We start from the raw sequence: 18,125 nt of genomic DNA, 5'->3' as shown, positions 1-18,125 counted from the left end.
TCTCCAAAGACTGACTATTTTGAGAGCCACCACGAAGTGAGGATAATGCCACTCTCATGGCCAGATCTTATTGAGATTTTTAACCCCAGTGTGGAAATTTCAGGACACCAAATGACAGAATCAAGTCAGAGGATTTTCACAGGTCCTTTTAGCTTCATCTGAAGGCAATGGCCAAACTGGCTTTAGACAATGCCCTTTTTACGGGCTGTTCCCTGCAGGAAGGCGGAGAGTGTGGACCGATCGAGTGCCCTTGAGCGGCTGTTTGTTTATGTGTATGCTGTAGGCAGATGAAAGCGGAGAGCAGGGCAGAGTAGGACCTTCAGTTCACCCTCTACTGTCCATCTGCTCCGGCAACTGGAAGGACAGTAGTCCCAGGTGGAAAGGACAGAGGTTGTGTTTGATAATTAAATTTAATCACACTCTCCTTCAAACATAATCCCATTTTCCCTACTGAATTCTTAAGCTGTTGTTGTTGTGTTCCTGCCATTGAGTTAGTCCCTGATGCATAGTGACCCCGTGCACAATGGGATCAGACCATTGTGATCCATAGGGTTTTTAATTGGCTGATGTTTTGGAAGTAGATTGCCAGGCCTTTCTTCCTATTCTATCTTAGTATGGAAGTTCCACTGAGACCTGTTCAACATCACAGCAACACGCAAGCCTCCACTGACAGACGGGTTGTATCTGCACTTGAGGTGCACAGGTTGGGAGTTGAACCCGGGTCTGCTGTGTGAAAAGTGAGAATTCTACCACTGAACCACCACTGCCCCATGAATTCTTAAATAGAGAGACAATATTCTTCCCTAAAGCAAATAAGTAGGGTTAGAGTGAGTCCCAGGCATCTCTGAACAAAAGGATTTCATGAAAACACACAAGCAATGGAAAGAAAGAGGAAGGTGTCAGTGTGACTGCTGACACACCTTGTCTAAGACGAGGAGTCATACATTCTGTATGATTTCTCTTCTCTGCAAGAAGGGGAAAAATCATTACATGGCAAAGCAATAGGCTTTTTTCTAAAAATCTCCCATAACACTGTTTATCTCAAACTTTGTTCCCTGTTTCTATTAAAGACCTTATCACCCTTTCAGACGCCCAGGATATAAACTGACATGTCCTCTTCCTTCTCAGCTCTGCTTCTGGTTAGGAGCTGATGAATCTCTTCTGAATTCTCTCTCACGTGTATTCTTGCTCCCTCTCCATGATGCCACTGTTTTATTTCAGGGGTGGTTTTCCCCGATGGGAATGCTGCAATCACGTGCTTTCTGATCTTCCAGGTTCCCCTTCAGCTGGTCCCCCTTTGTCATTGGTGCCAGGAAAATATACATTGGCTCATGTCCCTTCACATCAGTGTCTGACTCCTTCCACCCCTCTGTCTGTATCCCACCTAATCTGTATGCCATCTGATCTGTCACCACACAGTGACCCTGTGACCCTGCTGTAATGGAACTCGCCTGCCCAAGTTCACTGACCCTTCAAGAACTCCCTTGCCCGCAGGCCCTGCCTAGTGCACCCTTACTGATTAGTGTGTGTGTTAAAATATATTTACAGAAAATGCATAAAATGTATATTTATAGTTAAAACATTATAAAGCAAACACCTGAGGAAGTACCACCAAGTCAACAAATGGAGCATTGCTAGTAGCCCAAGATCCTCCATGGGTTTCTCTCACCACAGTTTCTGTTTTCTCCACTAGAGGAAATGATTAACCTGACTTCTAGAATAATTTTCCCACTTTTTGAAAAAAATATAGCTTTACTTCCTATATATCTCTAAACAGTGTAACTGAATTTTTCCAGATTTTGAACTTTGTATGTAGAATCATGTTGGAATATATGTATGCGTGTGTGTATGTAAAATCTAAACTAAATGTGGTGTTGTGCATGTATATGTATTTGTGAACACATACATTACATAAAAATAGGTAGATGATAGATAGATTGATAGATGATCGATAGATTGATAGATCGATTGAGAGATTGATAGATATCCTGCTTTTTTCACTCAGTGTTATGGTTGCAAGATTTATCCATTTTGCACACATTTTTCTATATGGTATTCCATTATATAAATTTAACACAAATTGCCCTTTTTATGATTATTGTTCATTTGGATTATTTCCACCTGAGGGCTGGTAAGCACAAGGCTGCCATGCACGTTTGTGTACACCCATCCTGGTGCATGTGTACACAGGCCTCTGTAGTGTATGCACCAGGAAATGGTATTGCTGGGTCAGAAGGTATGAGCATCTTCTACTTTAGTAATTTAAGCCCAACTCTGTTTTCAATTAGGTGTGCCCAATTACACCCCCACCAATGGCATGTGAGGGTCCTTGTTGCTCCACATGCTCAATCCAAAAAAAAAAACCCATTGCCGTCGAGTTGATTCTGACCCTATAGCAACCCTATAGGACAGAGTAGAACTGCCTCATAGAGTCTCCAAGGAGCACGTGGTAGATTCGAACTGCCAACCTCTTGGTTAGCAGCTGTAGCACTTAACCACTACACCATACTTGCTATGTTAAGAGTTCTCCATTCACGCCTATCTGATGGGTGTATAATATCTCTCTGTAATTTTAATCTTCATTTTTAAATTACTTCCTATTTTGGGTAAAATAATTCCTGGGACACAAATGTCTGAGCTTTTTTCTTTCCCTGTTTTTCTTCAATCCATGTATAGTTCAGACTCCAAGGATTTTTGAAGGAATTCTTGGCCTATTCTCAATCCTGAATTGTTTGCTTCTTGATAGAGTGGGGACAAACACTCTATTCTCTTAGGCATTTTTTAGGCTATTTTCATATATATTTTGTTCTTCAGGATACTTTAGGACAAAGGAATGTGCTTATGAATAAGATATCTCCATAAAATGAAGGGTTTATATGGATAGAGTCTCTTTTAGTTTCTTTATCTCTAAAATGAAACTAACTGTGTTCCCCACAGTCTCGGGGCTTCATGTAAATGAGGTAATAAGGTCACTATATTAATTAATGTTATTTTCTTCAAATCAATCAACAATTTTTTTAAATATTTCAACAAACTTCTAAAATGCCTCGTGATTGATACCACAAATACTTCATACTCAACGCAGTGATTCGATTCACTCACGTTTCTCAGTTCTGTGGAATTATCAAGGCCCCTAAATGGAGAAAACGGTTCATACTCAACTATTAACCTAAAGCTTCGCAGTTTGAACCCATCCAGCAGTGCTGCACAAGAAAGGCCTGGAGATGTGCTTCTGTAAAGATTAGAGCCAAGAAAACCCTATGGAGCAGTTCTACTCTGTCACACATGGGGTGACCATGAGTCAGAATCAATTAGATGGCAACTGGTTTGGGGTTTTTTGGTGGAATTCTCAGTGACACTTCCAAGACCACAAAAAACACTCTAGTCCCCTATAGCTTGAAAGTCAGAGGTTTTGTATCTTAGAAGACGTATCTTTGGTGTAAAAACACGTTTAAATGTGTTTTTGCAGAGAACTTTAGATTACCTGGGTTGTTATATCTTGAACTTAAACACTTGTTATATCTTGAACTTAATTTTTTTTAAATTGCCGAGAGTTTCTATTTTAATATAAATAATTTGACATTACCTTTAAATGTTTAGCATAATGAAATGTTTGTTTCAGTCTTTAAAAACACAATTTCAAACACGAAAATCTTCACTTTGTGAATCAACCCAAGTTCAGCTCCCAAGCAGGCAGAATAGATGAGCTTTCCTCCAACATCTGGTTATGGGGAAAATGTGGCGGAGAAGAAGTCATGGGAGAGGTGTGATGTGGTTGCTCCATCCCATTTGCAGAGACAAAGGGAGAAACCTTATTAACAAGGGAGGAAATGTGCTATTAACACCTTGAGTTTCCCAAACCCAACTGTATAAACAATAGCAGTAGGCAGTTGTCACGACCTTAATTAGGGAGAGAACAGAGCTGGAGTGGTATACCACTGAGGCCTGGTGTTCACCACTGGGACAAACATGTTCCCGGTGGAAATTCCAAGCAGAATATAATCAGCAAATCATTTGTATTAGATACAAATTTGTAGTTAACAACCAACGGAGAGCTATTCCCAACCTCTCTAATAGATAGGAGCAATGGTTCGCTAAAGCCAGCTAATAACAGCTTTCTAGACCCAACTGTTAATTTTTCAGGAATTTGGCGAGCCAGTTAAACACAGCTTTATTTTAAAAATTAACTTATACAAAGTTAGAATTAAGTAAGTTATATTAAAGACAAAGATAATACATACTCAAAACTCATCATTTCCTAATTGTTTTACATTTTCCTGTTGTCTAAGCTCTGTATCTGATTTGACAGGAATACTATATGAAGGTGACAACTATGCATCACAGGAGCTCTGGCAGTGCAGTGGTTAAGAGCTCAGCTGCCAACCAAAAGGTCGGCAGTTTGAATCTACCAGTCATTCCTTGGAAACTCATGGGGCAATTTTTCTTCCTATAGTGTCACTATGAGTCCTATAGTATCACCATGAGTAGAAATTGGCTCGTCAGCAACAGGTTTACTACTCATCTTTCCCCAACTCTGCAAGCGGCAACGTCACACTCTCAGTTTAAAATTAGTCATGGCGGAAATATTTACACCACAGAATCAGCAAATGCTACAAATCAGGACTTTTTCCTGCTAAAAACCAGTTGTTAAACATTTACCACACAACACCGGTTAGGAGTTTGTTTCTTTGCTGAGGTGAGACCATATCCTGACTTCTGGGAGGCTAGTGTGTGCTTTTCCGTTCAGGCCCATGTGCCTCTGTCTGCCTCTCTGCGTGGTGTGGCTACTCTCCACTCCATGTCAGTCTCATGGTTTGCTTATATTTTCTCTGTTATTGTTTACAGCATTTGGGCTTGGGAAAAATATCCACTAAAGTAGTATCAACCTCTGTGGGGATTTGCCGAGATGTCAGACCTATGGCCTTTGCAAGTGGCAAAGGTTTGCAAAGTAAGCTTGCGTAGAAACAAGAAAACAGAATCTTCGCATAAAACAGAAAAGTTTATCTCCCTAAACCAATTAATATTTCTTTTAAAAATCCAAGTTACAGTCTATATCACCTGAATTTAAGAATTATACATGGAAAGGAGGTAGCCTGGAGCCCCTACTGCGTTATAGGCCTAGTGCTGGGTATGGGAAGACACTGGTGCTTGCCTTTGAAGAGCAGAAGGGAGAATGGAAAGTGCCTTGCACTTGAGTGAGGTGAGGCAGGAACAGAGGCTGTGCAGGGTGGGAGCTGTGAGAACACAAAGGCAGGTACCTGGCTCAATGGCATCTACAGATCGAAAGGTGGCTCCCTCAAAAGTACTGTTTGGAAAAGACTATGGAACTACAGAGCCCTGGTGGCACAGTGGTTAAGAGCTCGGCTGCTAACCAAAAGGCTGGCAGTTTGAATCCACCAGCAGCTCCTTGGAAACCCTATGGGGTAATTCTACTCTGTCCTGTGGGGTTGCTATGGGTTGGAATCAACCTTACAGCAAAAGGTTTGGCTTTTTTCTTGGGTTATAGGAACGATGTTGTTCTTTTCATCTACCCTAAGACATGGTAGAGAGTATCATGATCAAGTCCTTCAAGGTCTTACAAGTTCTCGTAGTAGGTGGTCACTTACATGATTACAAGGTGAAGTAAAGTGCCCTGCCTCTTCCATATCCCAGCAAACCTGCCTGCTTTCTGACTCCTAAAATGCTGCAATTAAAGATTCACTCCTTAATCCTCTCTTAAAATGCAAATCCCCTTAGTGCTCTTTTTGTTTTTTTGGTCAGTCTTTTGAATCTTAATGTGAATGAAGTTATGAGTACCTTGTCTGAGAGCAGTTTTTTCTATAGCGCCAGGGTAGTTGATGAGTGGGTACTTGGAAGTGGGCATAAGGGGTGAGAAGGAAATGAGGAAAAGGGTCAGAAAAGGGGGAGGTCAAGCCAAAGGAGCCAGTACCTAAGCTAATATTACCTTATGTGAGACCGTGTAAAAACAGTCACACTGAGGGCCCTGGAGGTACTTCTACCACCTCCCTCTGCCTGTGAGCTGCCCATGTTTTACAAAGGACAGAAAGGATCTAACATTCATTGAATCCTACAACATTCTAGGCTCTTCGTTATCTGAGATAATGAGGTTCATTATCTCATTCAATCCTTCCCAAACCTGTAACAGATTTTTTTTTTTTTAATTACTTCTATTTGCCAAGGGCAAACATGCTCAGGATCCCTGGTCGTGCAGTGGTTCAGAGCTATAGTTGCTAACCAAAAGGTTGGCAGTTGGAATCCACCAGCCTCTCCTTGGGAAACCTGTGTAGCAATTCTACTCTGTCCTGTAGGCTCACTATGAGTCGGAATCAACTCGATGGCAGTGGGTGTGGTTTTTCTGGTAAACGTGCTCCAAGAGTCCCAGTGCTTGCCTGCAGAAATTGTAGACGAGAAGCAGCGTCAAGATTCAGATGAATGCCTACTTGTTCCAAAAGCTAGGCCTTCTTTCTCCTATTATAAAAAATAAAAAGGAGGTAAGTTTAAAAAGCACACTAGCCTCCCACCAGATCCTCACACTCTTCCCCTGGGGTGATAGACAGGTCCTTCTTCCCACTCCCATCTCCTGCCTACTCCATATGCTGATCTCCTGTAGGCAAGAAGACTACCGAGCTTACTTTTTGGTTTGTATTATGAAAGCATTAGCTTTTATTATTATCCAGATATAATGCAATATCAAATAATATTTTCTGAACTGAGTATCTTTTTACTGTTCACACACACACACACACACACACATGCTAATATATCCTCTGTCTTGGTCATCTACTGCTCCTATAACAGAAATACCACGAGTGGATGGCTTTAACAAAAAGAAGTTTATTCTCACAGTCCAGTAGACTAAAAGTCTGATTTCAGTGTGTCAGCTCCAGGAGAAGGCTTTCTCTCTCTCTGTCTGTCAGCTCTGGAGGAGGGTCTTTGTCATCAGTCTTCCCTTGGTCTGGGAACATCTCAGCATAGGAACCTCAGATCCAAAGGACATGCTCTGCTCCCAGCACTGTTTTCTTGGTGGTATGGGGTTCCCACCTCTCTCAGCTCGCTTCTCTCTTTTATATCTCAAAAGAGATTGGCTTAAGACACTCCTAATCTTGTAGACTTCATCAGTATAACTGTCACTAATCCATCTTATTACATCATAGTGATGGGATTTACAACACATAGGGAAACCACATCAGAAGATAAATGGTAGACAGTCATACAAGAGAATCATGACCTAGCCAAGTTGACAGATATTTTGGGGAGACACAATTCAATCCATGACATCCTCCAAGGGGCTATTTTCCCCCACTGAGAATCACTGATGGAGCGGGAGAGAGAGAGACTCATAAAGAGGGTAAGAGAAAGAAAAATCCAAAATTATATGGTGGTGTTATCTGTATGGAGTGAAAAACATTATGGTAGATAATGCTACTAGAAATATGTAGAGTATGAAGCAAAGAGAACAGGTATCTGTTCTACCCCCAAGAGAGTCATGAGGTGGAGGTAACAAATTATGGTCTCCATCCCCAGTTCTAGAGAAGCAGTAAAAAGCTCCTGGAGTAAGTCAAAGGAGATGGCAGCAGCAGGAAGGAAGGGCTTGAAGACCACCTTCATTCTGAAGCTGATCCATCTGGGACACTGGTTCCCAAAGTGTGGTCCCCAGACCAGCATCAGCATCACCCGCTAGAAAGGGACATTGGCAGGTCCTGCCCCAGATAGCCAGAAGCCCCAGACATACGAAATCCAAACCCTGGGGCTGGGGCCCCACGATCTGGGATCTGACAAGCTCCCCCAGTGATTCTGACTGCAGCAGGGAAAGCCACAAGGATGTATCCTTTTTGCAAACCACTTGTCTAGGGCCCCACCTAAGGATTTAAATTATGGGAGTATGCAGAGGTTGTATTGTGAAGTGTTTTCTGTTCAGCTCTTCAAAAGTGAACTCTTCAAAAAATATCTGTGCAGGACACAGACGATTCCTGCATAAGATGTCTCATTGCATGAATCCTGGACTCCTTGAAACAGGCACACCATTTTCTGTGAAGTTATGTCCCCAATGCCTGGCACTGGCCTGGACCTAGTGGGGATCCCTAATGTTTGTTGAGCGCAAGAGCAAGGACATCATGATGGTGCATCTTGTGTGTGTGGACACACATGTACCTGTGCTTATACCTGTGGCAGGTGGCCAGAACTTAGAAGTATTCCTGAAATTTTCAAGGACAACAAAATTTTCCTCCAAGATACACAACAGTCCCAGTCACTGGGTATGGAGACTGTAGCTTTTAAGTGCAGCCAGTGGAAAACAGCTTTTTAGCCAACTACCTTCCACAATGGCTACTACCTTGGCTGGCTGAATGATCCCAAACTGCCTTGAATGCTGCAGTAGCCACATAAGTTTTCACTGAGGATGATAAAGGGAAGGAGGTCCAATATCCAGCTCCAGTCTTTGATGTGCTTTGTTCTCAGGCTTCATACCACTCTGCTAGATTAAAATGTGCACGCTCAGACGACATGCTGGAGGGCACGCTTACCCCTGCCCGTGCTACTCTCTTCTCATAATGTGTTTAGACACCTTTAAAATAGAACAGAGTACAGTGTGATTAGGAGGTATCTGATAGTTTGGTGATAGAATTTTTGCCTTTCATGAGGAAGACCTGGGTTCGATTCCCTGGCAATGCACCTCATGCGCACCCACCACCCATCTGTCAGTGGAGTCCTGCGTGTTGCTGTGATGTAGGACAGGTTTCAGTAGAGTCTCCTGACTAAGAGGGACTAGGAAGAATGATGTAGTGATCTACTTCCTAAAATTAGCCAATGAAAACCTCATGGGTCACAATGGTCTGATCCACACCAGATCACAGGGAGGGCAAAGGACTGGGTGACGTTTTGTTCCGACATGCATGCAGTTGCCATGAGTTGGGGGCTGACTCCACAAAAGCTAGCAGCTAGCAGCAACAATGACAGTGTAATTAGGGATGGTTTTGTGATCTCTGTATTTTGCCGAGGAGCTGAATCTGAAGCTCTTTGGCCTGCAGACTGAAGTGGTCAGAACAACACCACAGTTGTTAAGTGACTTTAAGGAGACTGCCACGTGACTCTGATTCAGGGTGGCAGTCATAGAGGAGTGCATTTTTCCATCTTTGGGGCCAAGCCATGATTTTTGAGAAATACCATTATCCTGACCTTATTGTGACCTTCCTGCCATTGCTGAACTGATGGATTTTCAGCAAGCTGGGAAGATGTCATTCTGAAAAAGACCAGCCATTACAGCAGGGAAAGCCAGAGGGGTGTATCCTTTTTAACTACAGTGAATTGGACTTTTTCTTCTTTCTTTTTCTCTTCTGAGGACACCCTCCTCCCTCTGTCTTCCTCTTTCTTCCAGGCCATTCTAGCCTTGCTCAGTTTCTACCGATCTCATTTGCACGCTATCTGTTTGTTCTTTGTCATCATTATTGAACCCAAGGTTTTCTCTGCAGTGCTGTTGACTGGTCTCTGACATTATTCATTTTCATAGTATGTCATTTGACAATTTCTACACCCTGGATTCTGGCCGAGTTGGATGATTTAGTTCTGATAGATAAATCAAGTCAGATGTCACTTCCTTGGTATTTTGTTCAGAACTATAATATTCTTTTCATTCATTCCAATTCGAATTTTTTGTTGTTTCCAATGCCTGTTAGTCTGAGTCAAAGGTCACCTCTCCAGGGAATATCTTTCCTACTTCATTCGAAGTCACTTGATTATTTTTTCTGTGACCCTATTGCATTATAGCTTTCAATGTGAGAAATGTAATTGTTTTCCTCTACTAGACTATTCCCTTCTTTATGGGAACCACTGTGTTTTATACGTTTTTATATAACCCCTAGCATAGCTCCTGGAATACAGCAAGGGCCCAATCAAATACACGCATGAAAGAAGTAATGTTCTAGCTTGGAAACACCTGTAAGAAATAAACAGCGTAACTACCTTTTCACGGAACACTCTCACATCAGGGATGATTTGATTTTCTACCTATTCCGAGTATCAAGTTTTGCTTTTCTTTAAATCGTACTATATTTTTCGAGAACAATTTGATGAGACAGAAGCAGCTCCTGAGTTATCTATAATGGTACTTAGAGCAAACTTGTCAAAGGTACTTCTAAAAGATTGTTTTGGATCCTGAGGAGATATATTTAGTAATTGTATTGAGCAAGTTGTCACATAATGCCACGTTCCATTGATTTATTTGTATATTTTTGTATCTTATTGCAGGCAGAGAATTCAGCATTGGCTTTGGAAAATGAAAACCAAAGGGAACAGTATGAGAGATGTCTGGATGAGGTAAGGTGGATGGAGAGGTTTCATGATAAGAGACAGGGCTACTTAGGATTTCCCTCAGCAGATCGTAGTATAGAAGTATTACCAGACTCCACAGAATATTAGCGTTTTCTTCTCTAAAGAACGTTATAGCAGGTGGCCATTGAGAAGGAAGGTAGGTCCCTCTTCCTTTCTCTACCCCCTGCCCGATTTCTTATACCAACGCTCCACCAACAGTTGCCATCTAGTCGATTCCTACTCAATTCTACTCTAACCCTATGGGTATTAGAGTAGAATTGTGCTCCATGTGGTTTTCAATGGCTGGTTTTTCAGAAGCAGATCACCAGGCCTTTCTTCTGAGGTACCTCTAGGTGGATTCACACCTCCAACATTTTGGTTAGCAGCCTAGTGCTTAACTGTTTGCGCCACCCAGGGACCTAGTTTGTACATTCCTTTGGGGTGTTGTCCAGTAGTCTTGTGGCACAGTTAGGATAAGCTTCACTGGTTGGATAAATTCCTTCTTTCTAGTGAGTAAGATCCCTGCCTGTGAATGAGAAATGTTGTGAAGGGGCACCTTCAGTTGTATGCCATCTCTGTAAAAACAAATCCTAGATAGAGGTGGGTGGGGATGGTGCGCACAGCTGACAGCCAGAGGGAAAAAAATCAATAGATCAAGAACAAGCCAAGAAGAGAAAAGGAAGTGAGGAAGAAAATCGGAGCGGACTGGAAGAACACAGGGCATCACGCCTGGGCAAACTCAGTAAATATTATTTGTTGATAACGAAGAGACGATAGCAAAGATGTTGGGCGTTTCTGACTTTCTGGAGGGTGAGGGGAAAATTCCCTTTATTCTCTCCCAGGGATCACGCCCTCACTCCACGCTGAGTCATCCAGCTGGGGCTGGCCATTCACCTAGCTGGCAAGTGCTCATCTGGGGTATTGTTGGTGATTGGAGCCATCATGTAAATGGGGGTAACTGCTTTAGTCATCTGCCAAACACCCTAAAACTAGTGTTTGTTCTTCTGTGGGATTCAATTTGACATCCGTTACAATGTAGCTGACACAGGTTTGAGGGGGGAAAAAGAAAACTGCCTGCATTTCATCTGATTCCATTATTTTACCAGTAGAGATAAATATGTATCTTTGTCTTTTTCTCCGCTCTGATAATAGGCAAAAACCACTTCTAAGAAACTCTACCTGATCTTTCTTACACCCTTCTCTTTCTTGTCACACATATAACTGTCTCCGAGGTTGATGGGGTATCCTATAGAAACACAGGCTCATATCCCAGTCTTGCTGCTTCCCACACTGTGTGTTCTCTGGTGAGCAACATCTTGGGTTCTCTGCTCACTTTTCTGTAGAGGACTGAGTGCCTGACACATAACAGATACCACCCCCATGCACACCGCCACTACCACATACCTTTCCCGTCCCTCCAAACTGGAAGTAATCTCTGTCCTCTGAGTTCCCATAAAGCTGAACCGGTTGCCATTGAGTCAGTTCCGACTCGTGAGGAACCCATGTGTGTCAGAGTAGAACTGTGCTCCATGGGGTTTTCAGTGGCTAATTTTTCAGTAGTAGATCGCCAGGCCTTTCTTCCAATGTGCCTCTGAGCCAACTCAAACTGCCAACTTTGGTTAGCAGCCAAGGGCATTAGCCATCTGCACTACCCAGGGACACCTGAGTTCCAGTAATATTTGGTATTTCCCTCCATGGTGGTTCTTAAAATGTAATTCCTGGACTAGCAGCATCAGCCTCACCTGTTAGAATGCAAATCCCCAGGCCCCACACACACCAACAGAATCAGAAATTCTGGGGGCTGGGCCAGAGGTCTGTGGCAGCAGGCCCTCCAGGTGATCCTGATGCACACTACGGTTTGAGAGCCTCTGTCCTCAGAGACAACACTGTAAGTACAATGTCTTATACATAGCTGAAGAACTCTCAACCTGTCTCCAGAAAATGGTTTAACTATTTAATATTTTATTTGTGTAATATTTCCACCCACATACAGTGTATTAGTTACTCAAGGAAAATGGCGTGTGCAATTCTTTGCCCTGTCAGGACTTACTTAAAAAGATTCAGAATAATCTTTCCAATGTCCAAAGTTATTCTCGTCGACATAAAAGGGGAAATGATGACTCGGAGTCTGTTGAGTCCAGTTCAGCTCCCCTCATCCCTGTTCCCCAGGCTCTTGGTCCAATCAAAGTCTAGGGCAAGAAAGACCAAATAGACCGAAGGATGTTTAAAGGAGCAAATATTGCCCTTGGGTCATACGTATCGATCAGCAAAGTTTCGCCTTAACCTCTTGCACAGACATTTCCAATGAGACTTCATCTCTAATGAGGAGTCAAATGTATGTGTATCACACCCCAGAAGCTTCGTCTTTGTCACAGTTCTCCCACAGGTCATCATCCCTCGCCATCCATCAAAAAGCCCACAGCATTTTCTTACGGAAATGCATGGCCTGTTGTCTGTGTGTTCGCCATGTCTGTCTTCTGCAGGTTTCATTAGCATGTGCAAAACATAAGTTTTCCCACAATATCATCTCTTGTCAAGTTCCCAGTAAAGTCAGAATTTTTAGAGGGAGGGTCCCTCTGTTCTTAATTGCAAAACTTCACTGTTGCCAAAAGAGGTGATTTGCAGTAGAAAGCCACCTCCTCCGTGGAGCTGTGCAAACGTTTTATATTCATGACGACCGGCCCCTGGTTACACATGCCAGTTGTTCGGTAACTAATTGCATGAGGGTAGACACTTCGTCGCCATGCGTTGTAAGAGAACACTCTCAAAGGGGTAGTTGAATGTAGTCATCATGCCAACTGGAAATTCTTTTCAAGGTCTTTTATACTAATTAGACAAACTAACAAGGTAAAAAAAAACTAACAAGGTAAGGCCTCGTGTAAGTTATTTCCCTGCTAGTAAGGGACATAAAACCTACACAGGTGGATAAAATGTAAGTTTAAAACGTTCTTCAATTCTCTTCGCACTGATTGTTATTTCCTGGGAAATGAAGGGCATATTGCAGATTTGGGGAAAATGCTGTGGAGTCTGAAGACTCCTCTGTGTGTTCTGATAAATGGGTGTGTTTATTCAGGAGGAAACAGACCCACATCTGTACATACATATTCGCACGCATGCATGCACACACACAGAGGTTTGTTAGGCAAACATATGCACCCAAGTGTGGGACCCAAGTGCAAACATGCACACTTTACATCACCTTTGCCACCTCCCCCCCGCTGCATCTCCTTGCTTTGGAAAACCAGAGGCAAAACCAAGAATTAATCATGTTTCTCTCCCGGAGATTGGAGGTTTTCCTGTTTGAACTGAGTTTCTTAGACTGTTTGATAGGCAGTTTGCTGGCAGGCAGTGAACGTCTGTTTGTGCACTGTATTGCCTTGACCTCACTTCCTGTAAGACCCACTATATGGAACCCTGGTGGTATAGTGGTTAAGAGCTCAGCTGCTAACCAAAAGGTCAGCAGTTCGAATCCACCAGCCACTCTTTGGAAACCCTATGGGGCGGCTCTGCTCTGTCCTATAGGGTTGCTATGAGTCCGAATCAACTCGACAGCATTGGCCTAGTCCCACGTAGGGGAGCCCTGGTGGCATGGTGGTTAAAGTGCTCAACTGCTAACCAATAGGTCAGTGGTTCAAAACCACCAGCGAATCCAAGGGAGAAGGATGTGGCAGGCTGTTCCCACGAAGCTATGCAGCCTTAGAAACCCTATGGGATTGCTATGAGTCGGAATGGACTCAGTTACAGTGGGTTTGGTTTGAGTTTGTAATTCCTTGTAGAGAAATACCTGTATGAATAAGCAAAATAACACCTCCTAAAGCCGCTGTGCTCCATGTAGATGCGTTCAGTTGTGGCCTTTACTGGGTGTCAACCTCACCATGGCCCTGGGAGCTCAAGGAACTGGCAGTCTAGTAGATGAGGGAGTGAGGGAGATGAGAACATGGGTGATTGCAGAGGTGAGGTGAGGGACTTGCAGAAGGCTGCCTGGGGAGCTCTGGGAACTTGGAGTCTACTCGCCGATGGCAGGAGGAGTGGTTGGGGGAAAGGTGGGCAGTGCTAGAATTAACCAAGAGAAGGGGCAGGATTGGAAAGGACATTCTTAGAACAAGAAGCTCATTAGGTTTTGTGAATACTGTGTCATGGAGAGCACTTTCAGAAAGCTTCTCCGGCAGGATGACGTTCAGCCATGCTTGTACACAGTGACAGAAGAGCCACAGACCTGTGCGGAAGTTTTGGGTTATTTCTGATTCCTCAACAATGTGCCAGTTAATATAAGTCTGCAAGCAAAAAATAAACCTCTCTGCATCAGAAAGATGTACAGTGACTGTGAAAAATGTAGATTCCCAGACCTTACCCCTTCTCAGTCAGAATGAGGGACTAATAAATGATGGAAGTGTAGAGAACCCTGGCAGCCTCTTCAGACCATCAGGTTGAGCCAGAGTTCCTTACTGTCGGTGAGATGCCTTGATTGGATTTTCTGACTTCTCTGTAGACCACACTTTGGAGCACAAAGGCAGAGGAAAATCAGACCTTTGAATTTAGTTTAAAAAAGGAAAAATCAGAATTCCTTCTACCCAAAAAACAGTTGCTGTTGACAAGGGTCAAGTTGCCCCTGACCTCGTGTGTATCAGAGTAGAACTGTGCTCTGTAGGGTTTTCCTTCGCTCATTTTCCAAACGGAGATCACCGGGCCTTTCTTCCAGTGTACCCCTGGGTGGACTTGGACCACAGACCTTTTGCTTAGTAGCCAAGCACTTTAACTGTTTACAGAATTCCTTTTAAACCAAGGCTAAATAAATGGAGAAGTATGTTGTTAAGGACAGTTTGTACCTGTCTCTCGTCCATATTTTATATGCCTGGACTGGATGGTGGAATCACCAGGACATTCTCTGTGGGTATCCCACATCTGGATGCAAAGTCATCTTTAAAATCAGATGTATGTGGAAAGTGATCCTGCCCATGACTTTCACATGCCAGGAAATCAAACAGATGATTCTGGTCTGTGCTAGACTCTAACCGCCTTAAGGCAGCACCTACATTCTATGTGCCATTATTTCTGCAGAACCCAGCACAATTTTTGGCACGTACTAAGGTGCTCAGTGCATATTTGTTGAATGGCTGAATGAGTGAAGATTTCCCAGAGCAAATTAACTTCCAAATTAGTTATCCCTTGAGTCCCAAACACATTTTTAGGTTAATTTCTCCCTCCCCCAGTTATCTCTTCAGAGACTGCACAGTCATTTATTACGCACAAACTCAAAAGATAATCCAAAGAGTAAATCAGCTGGAAAGAAAACAATGACAGACCCTCTTAAGATTGGTTTTAATAAGAGGTGACCACGTGGACTTTGGATTAGGCAGACCGGGGTTCAAATGCTGTCACAGCCATACTCTGGCTGTTCGATGTGGGACGGTCTACTTACCTCTCTGAGTTTCTTCCTCATTTGTGTCTTACAGGTTTGCTTTACAGAGTAAATATATAGAGAAATTATAGCTGTTCATTGACTTATATTTATACATGTATATTCCATACACACCCATTTCCTTCCTCTGCAGATGAAACCCCTTCTCCTTAAACCGTTCTTTCTTAAACTGCTTACCTGAAAATATGTTTTATTCACCTGCATTCTACTGACCTGATTCAGAGTTAACATTTATGGGGTGACTATTTTTTATATCAGGTATAGTCCTAGGTGGTTTCTCTGATTATGTCTGTTATCTCATGCATTTTTCCCAACAGCTTTAGAGGTAAACAGTTCCCCTCCTTTATGGATGAGAAAGTCAGGTTGCTCTTCTAAGCCCAGTACATGTCTGTGTATAATCATCATATCCAGTATTCAAACCCAAGTCTTTCTGGTGATTCCAGCCCCATGTCCCGTCTGCTTTCCCCAGCTGCCTCAGTACAATAAACCAAACCCAGAAGCACAGAAACTTCTCCACAGCACATTTTCCAAAACGAATGCTTTTCCGAAGGGGCCCTGGTAGCACGGTGGTTAAAGCGATGGGCTGCCAACCAAAAGGTTGGCAGTTCAAACCCACCAGTTGCTCTTTGGGAGAAAGATGTGGCAGTCTGCTTCCATAAAGATTTACAGCTTTGGAAATGCTATGGGACAATTCACTCTGTCCTACAGGGTCACTGAGTCAGAGATGACTCAACGGCAGTGGGGGGTGCTTTCTGGACTGGATTTTTAAGTTACCTTGCAGACGAGACTGTTGTTTTGCATAATGAAATAGTATGTAAAGTGTGAAAGCAAGACCACCAGGCAGGACGGTCATAATATGAGGCCTTTCTGAGTTCCTCACTCCCCTGGCCAATCAACCCAAAGGTGTCCTGCCCTCCACTCCACTCCTAGGCTGGCTTCTTCATGGAGTAAGAATTGGCTCCCTCTATGGACTTTTTTTTTTTTTTAATGGACAGAATCAACTGGAAGGCAGTGGGTTTTTTTTTTTTTTTTTTTTGGTTAATAGATAACTTGGAGTCCCTGGGTGGTACAGTTAAGCACTTCTCTACTAGCTGAAAGGTTGATGGTTCAAACAAACCCACCCAACCACCCACCCAGAGACACCTTGGAAGAAAAGCCTGGTGATCTGCTTCTAGAGGTCACAGACTTTGAAACCTTACGGAGCAGTTCTACTCTGTAACACATGGGGTCGCCGTGAGTCAGAATCTAATTGACTCGACACTGAACAGTAAGTGGATTGTTTTTTCTTTTTCTCTGAGTAAACCCCATGGTGTGACTTCTCATTAAGCCACAGGAGTTGTTTTGTAGCCAAATAACAGACTCTTTGTCGCATCCCAGTCTTTTCCTCCTTCTGCAGGCCCCTCCCATGAGAGTGTGGAGGAACCCTGACCCCTGGACACCTGTGTGGGGGTAGAAAGTCAGTGAGGTCAGAGGAGTTGGCCTGGATGATAGAATTCTTAATGAAAAGAAAACATACCTGGCTCTCTCTGTGGCCTCTGTCTCACCTGCAGCCCTCCTCCCTCTCCTAGGCGCAATGTGGAGGGGTCTCCACAGAGAGCCTAGGGGAAATCTTAAAACATGCCAGGAGCTTCAAGGACTGTCAGCTTTGCTCACTGTGTCTCAGGTCTCCCTGGCCCAGGCCAGCTGCTGCTAGTTTTTTTTTTCTTTCGAGAGGAAAGCTGTCAGGTGACCCTGAAAGTTCTTTGTTTTCATTAGCCGGACCTGCAGATGGGGGATAATTTACAACCCAGGTGCTTAGGGCATAATGCTAGGATGAGGCCAGGGGCCCATTCCAGGGACCAGCTTGGGAGCAGGTTAGGGGTTGTAGGTTGTACTACATGCACACACTCCAAACAACTGTTCTGTGATTCATCGGGGAAGCTTAGCTATTTAAAAGTAGTAACGCAACCCAAGAAACTGTCTTTATAGACAATACCAAGGACAGCATTTCTGTAACCTGCCTCCTCTTCTTCAAAGATCCCGTGAGACCTTCTGGGTAATATAGCCTCCTGTCAGCGGGAAAAGAAAGAATGCATTAGAGTACCTTTGTTCAATTTTCAGGTAGAGCAAACAATTGTCCAAAATACATGCCAGAAGGAATGGTGTCAGGTATAGAGTCTGGAAACCTATAGGGCAACATACTTGGATTGCAGAGATATAACATATTTACTCCTGTGGGCTGTTACAGTTAGAATATTAGTCTGTGTGCCCTGTTAAATCATGTATAGAGCTATTTTATGTGACCATTGTTCCACAGACTGGTTTAAGTGAGGGACCAGTTTGGAGAAAGAAAAGAAAATATTGATTTTAGGCAGTCTTACGATGATATGAATCAAATTCAAAGTTTGAGATTCAAAAAGAT

The 18,125-nt window shown here is 43.2% G+C and overlaps 1 protein-coding gene across 9 annotated transcripts in view; it reads left to right on the top strand.

Annotated features, from left to right (window-relative positions):
• NCKAP5 (NCK associated protein 5) overlaps positions 1-18,125 on the top strand; it is a 1,220,442-nt gene that overhangs the window by 974,715 nt on the left and 227,602 nt on the right. For all 9 annotated transcript variants that reach the window (XM_049889201.1, XM_049889199.1, XM_049889198.1 and 6 more), the window contains one exon: positions 10,243-10,311. In XM_049889201.1, the coding sequence (XP_049745158.1) occupies positions 10,243-10,311 (69 nt within the window). The remainder of the gene's footprint in view (positions 1-10,242; positions 10,312-18,125) is intronic.

Source organism: Elephas maximus, chromosome 6 (assembly GCF_024166365.1).
Source record: "Elephas maximus indicus isolate mEleMax1 chromosome 6, mEleMax1 primary haplotype, whole genome shotgun sequence".
In the NCBI taxonomy this organism is placed as follows: domain Eukaryota; kingdom Metazoa; phylum Chordata; class Mammalia; order Proboscidea; family Elephantidae; genus Elephas; species Elephas maximus.
Note: the sequence above shows the minus strand (reverse complement) of the source record. Positions and strands in the feature narration are given on the sequence as shown.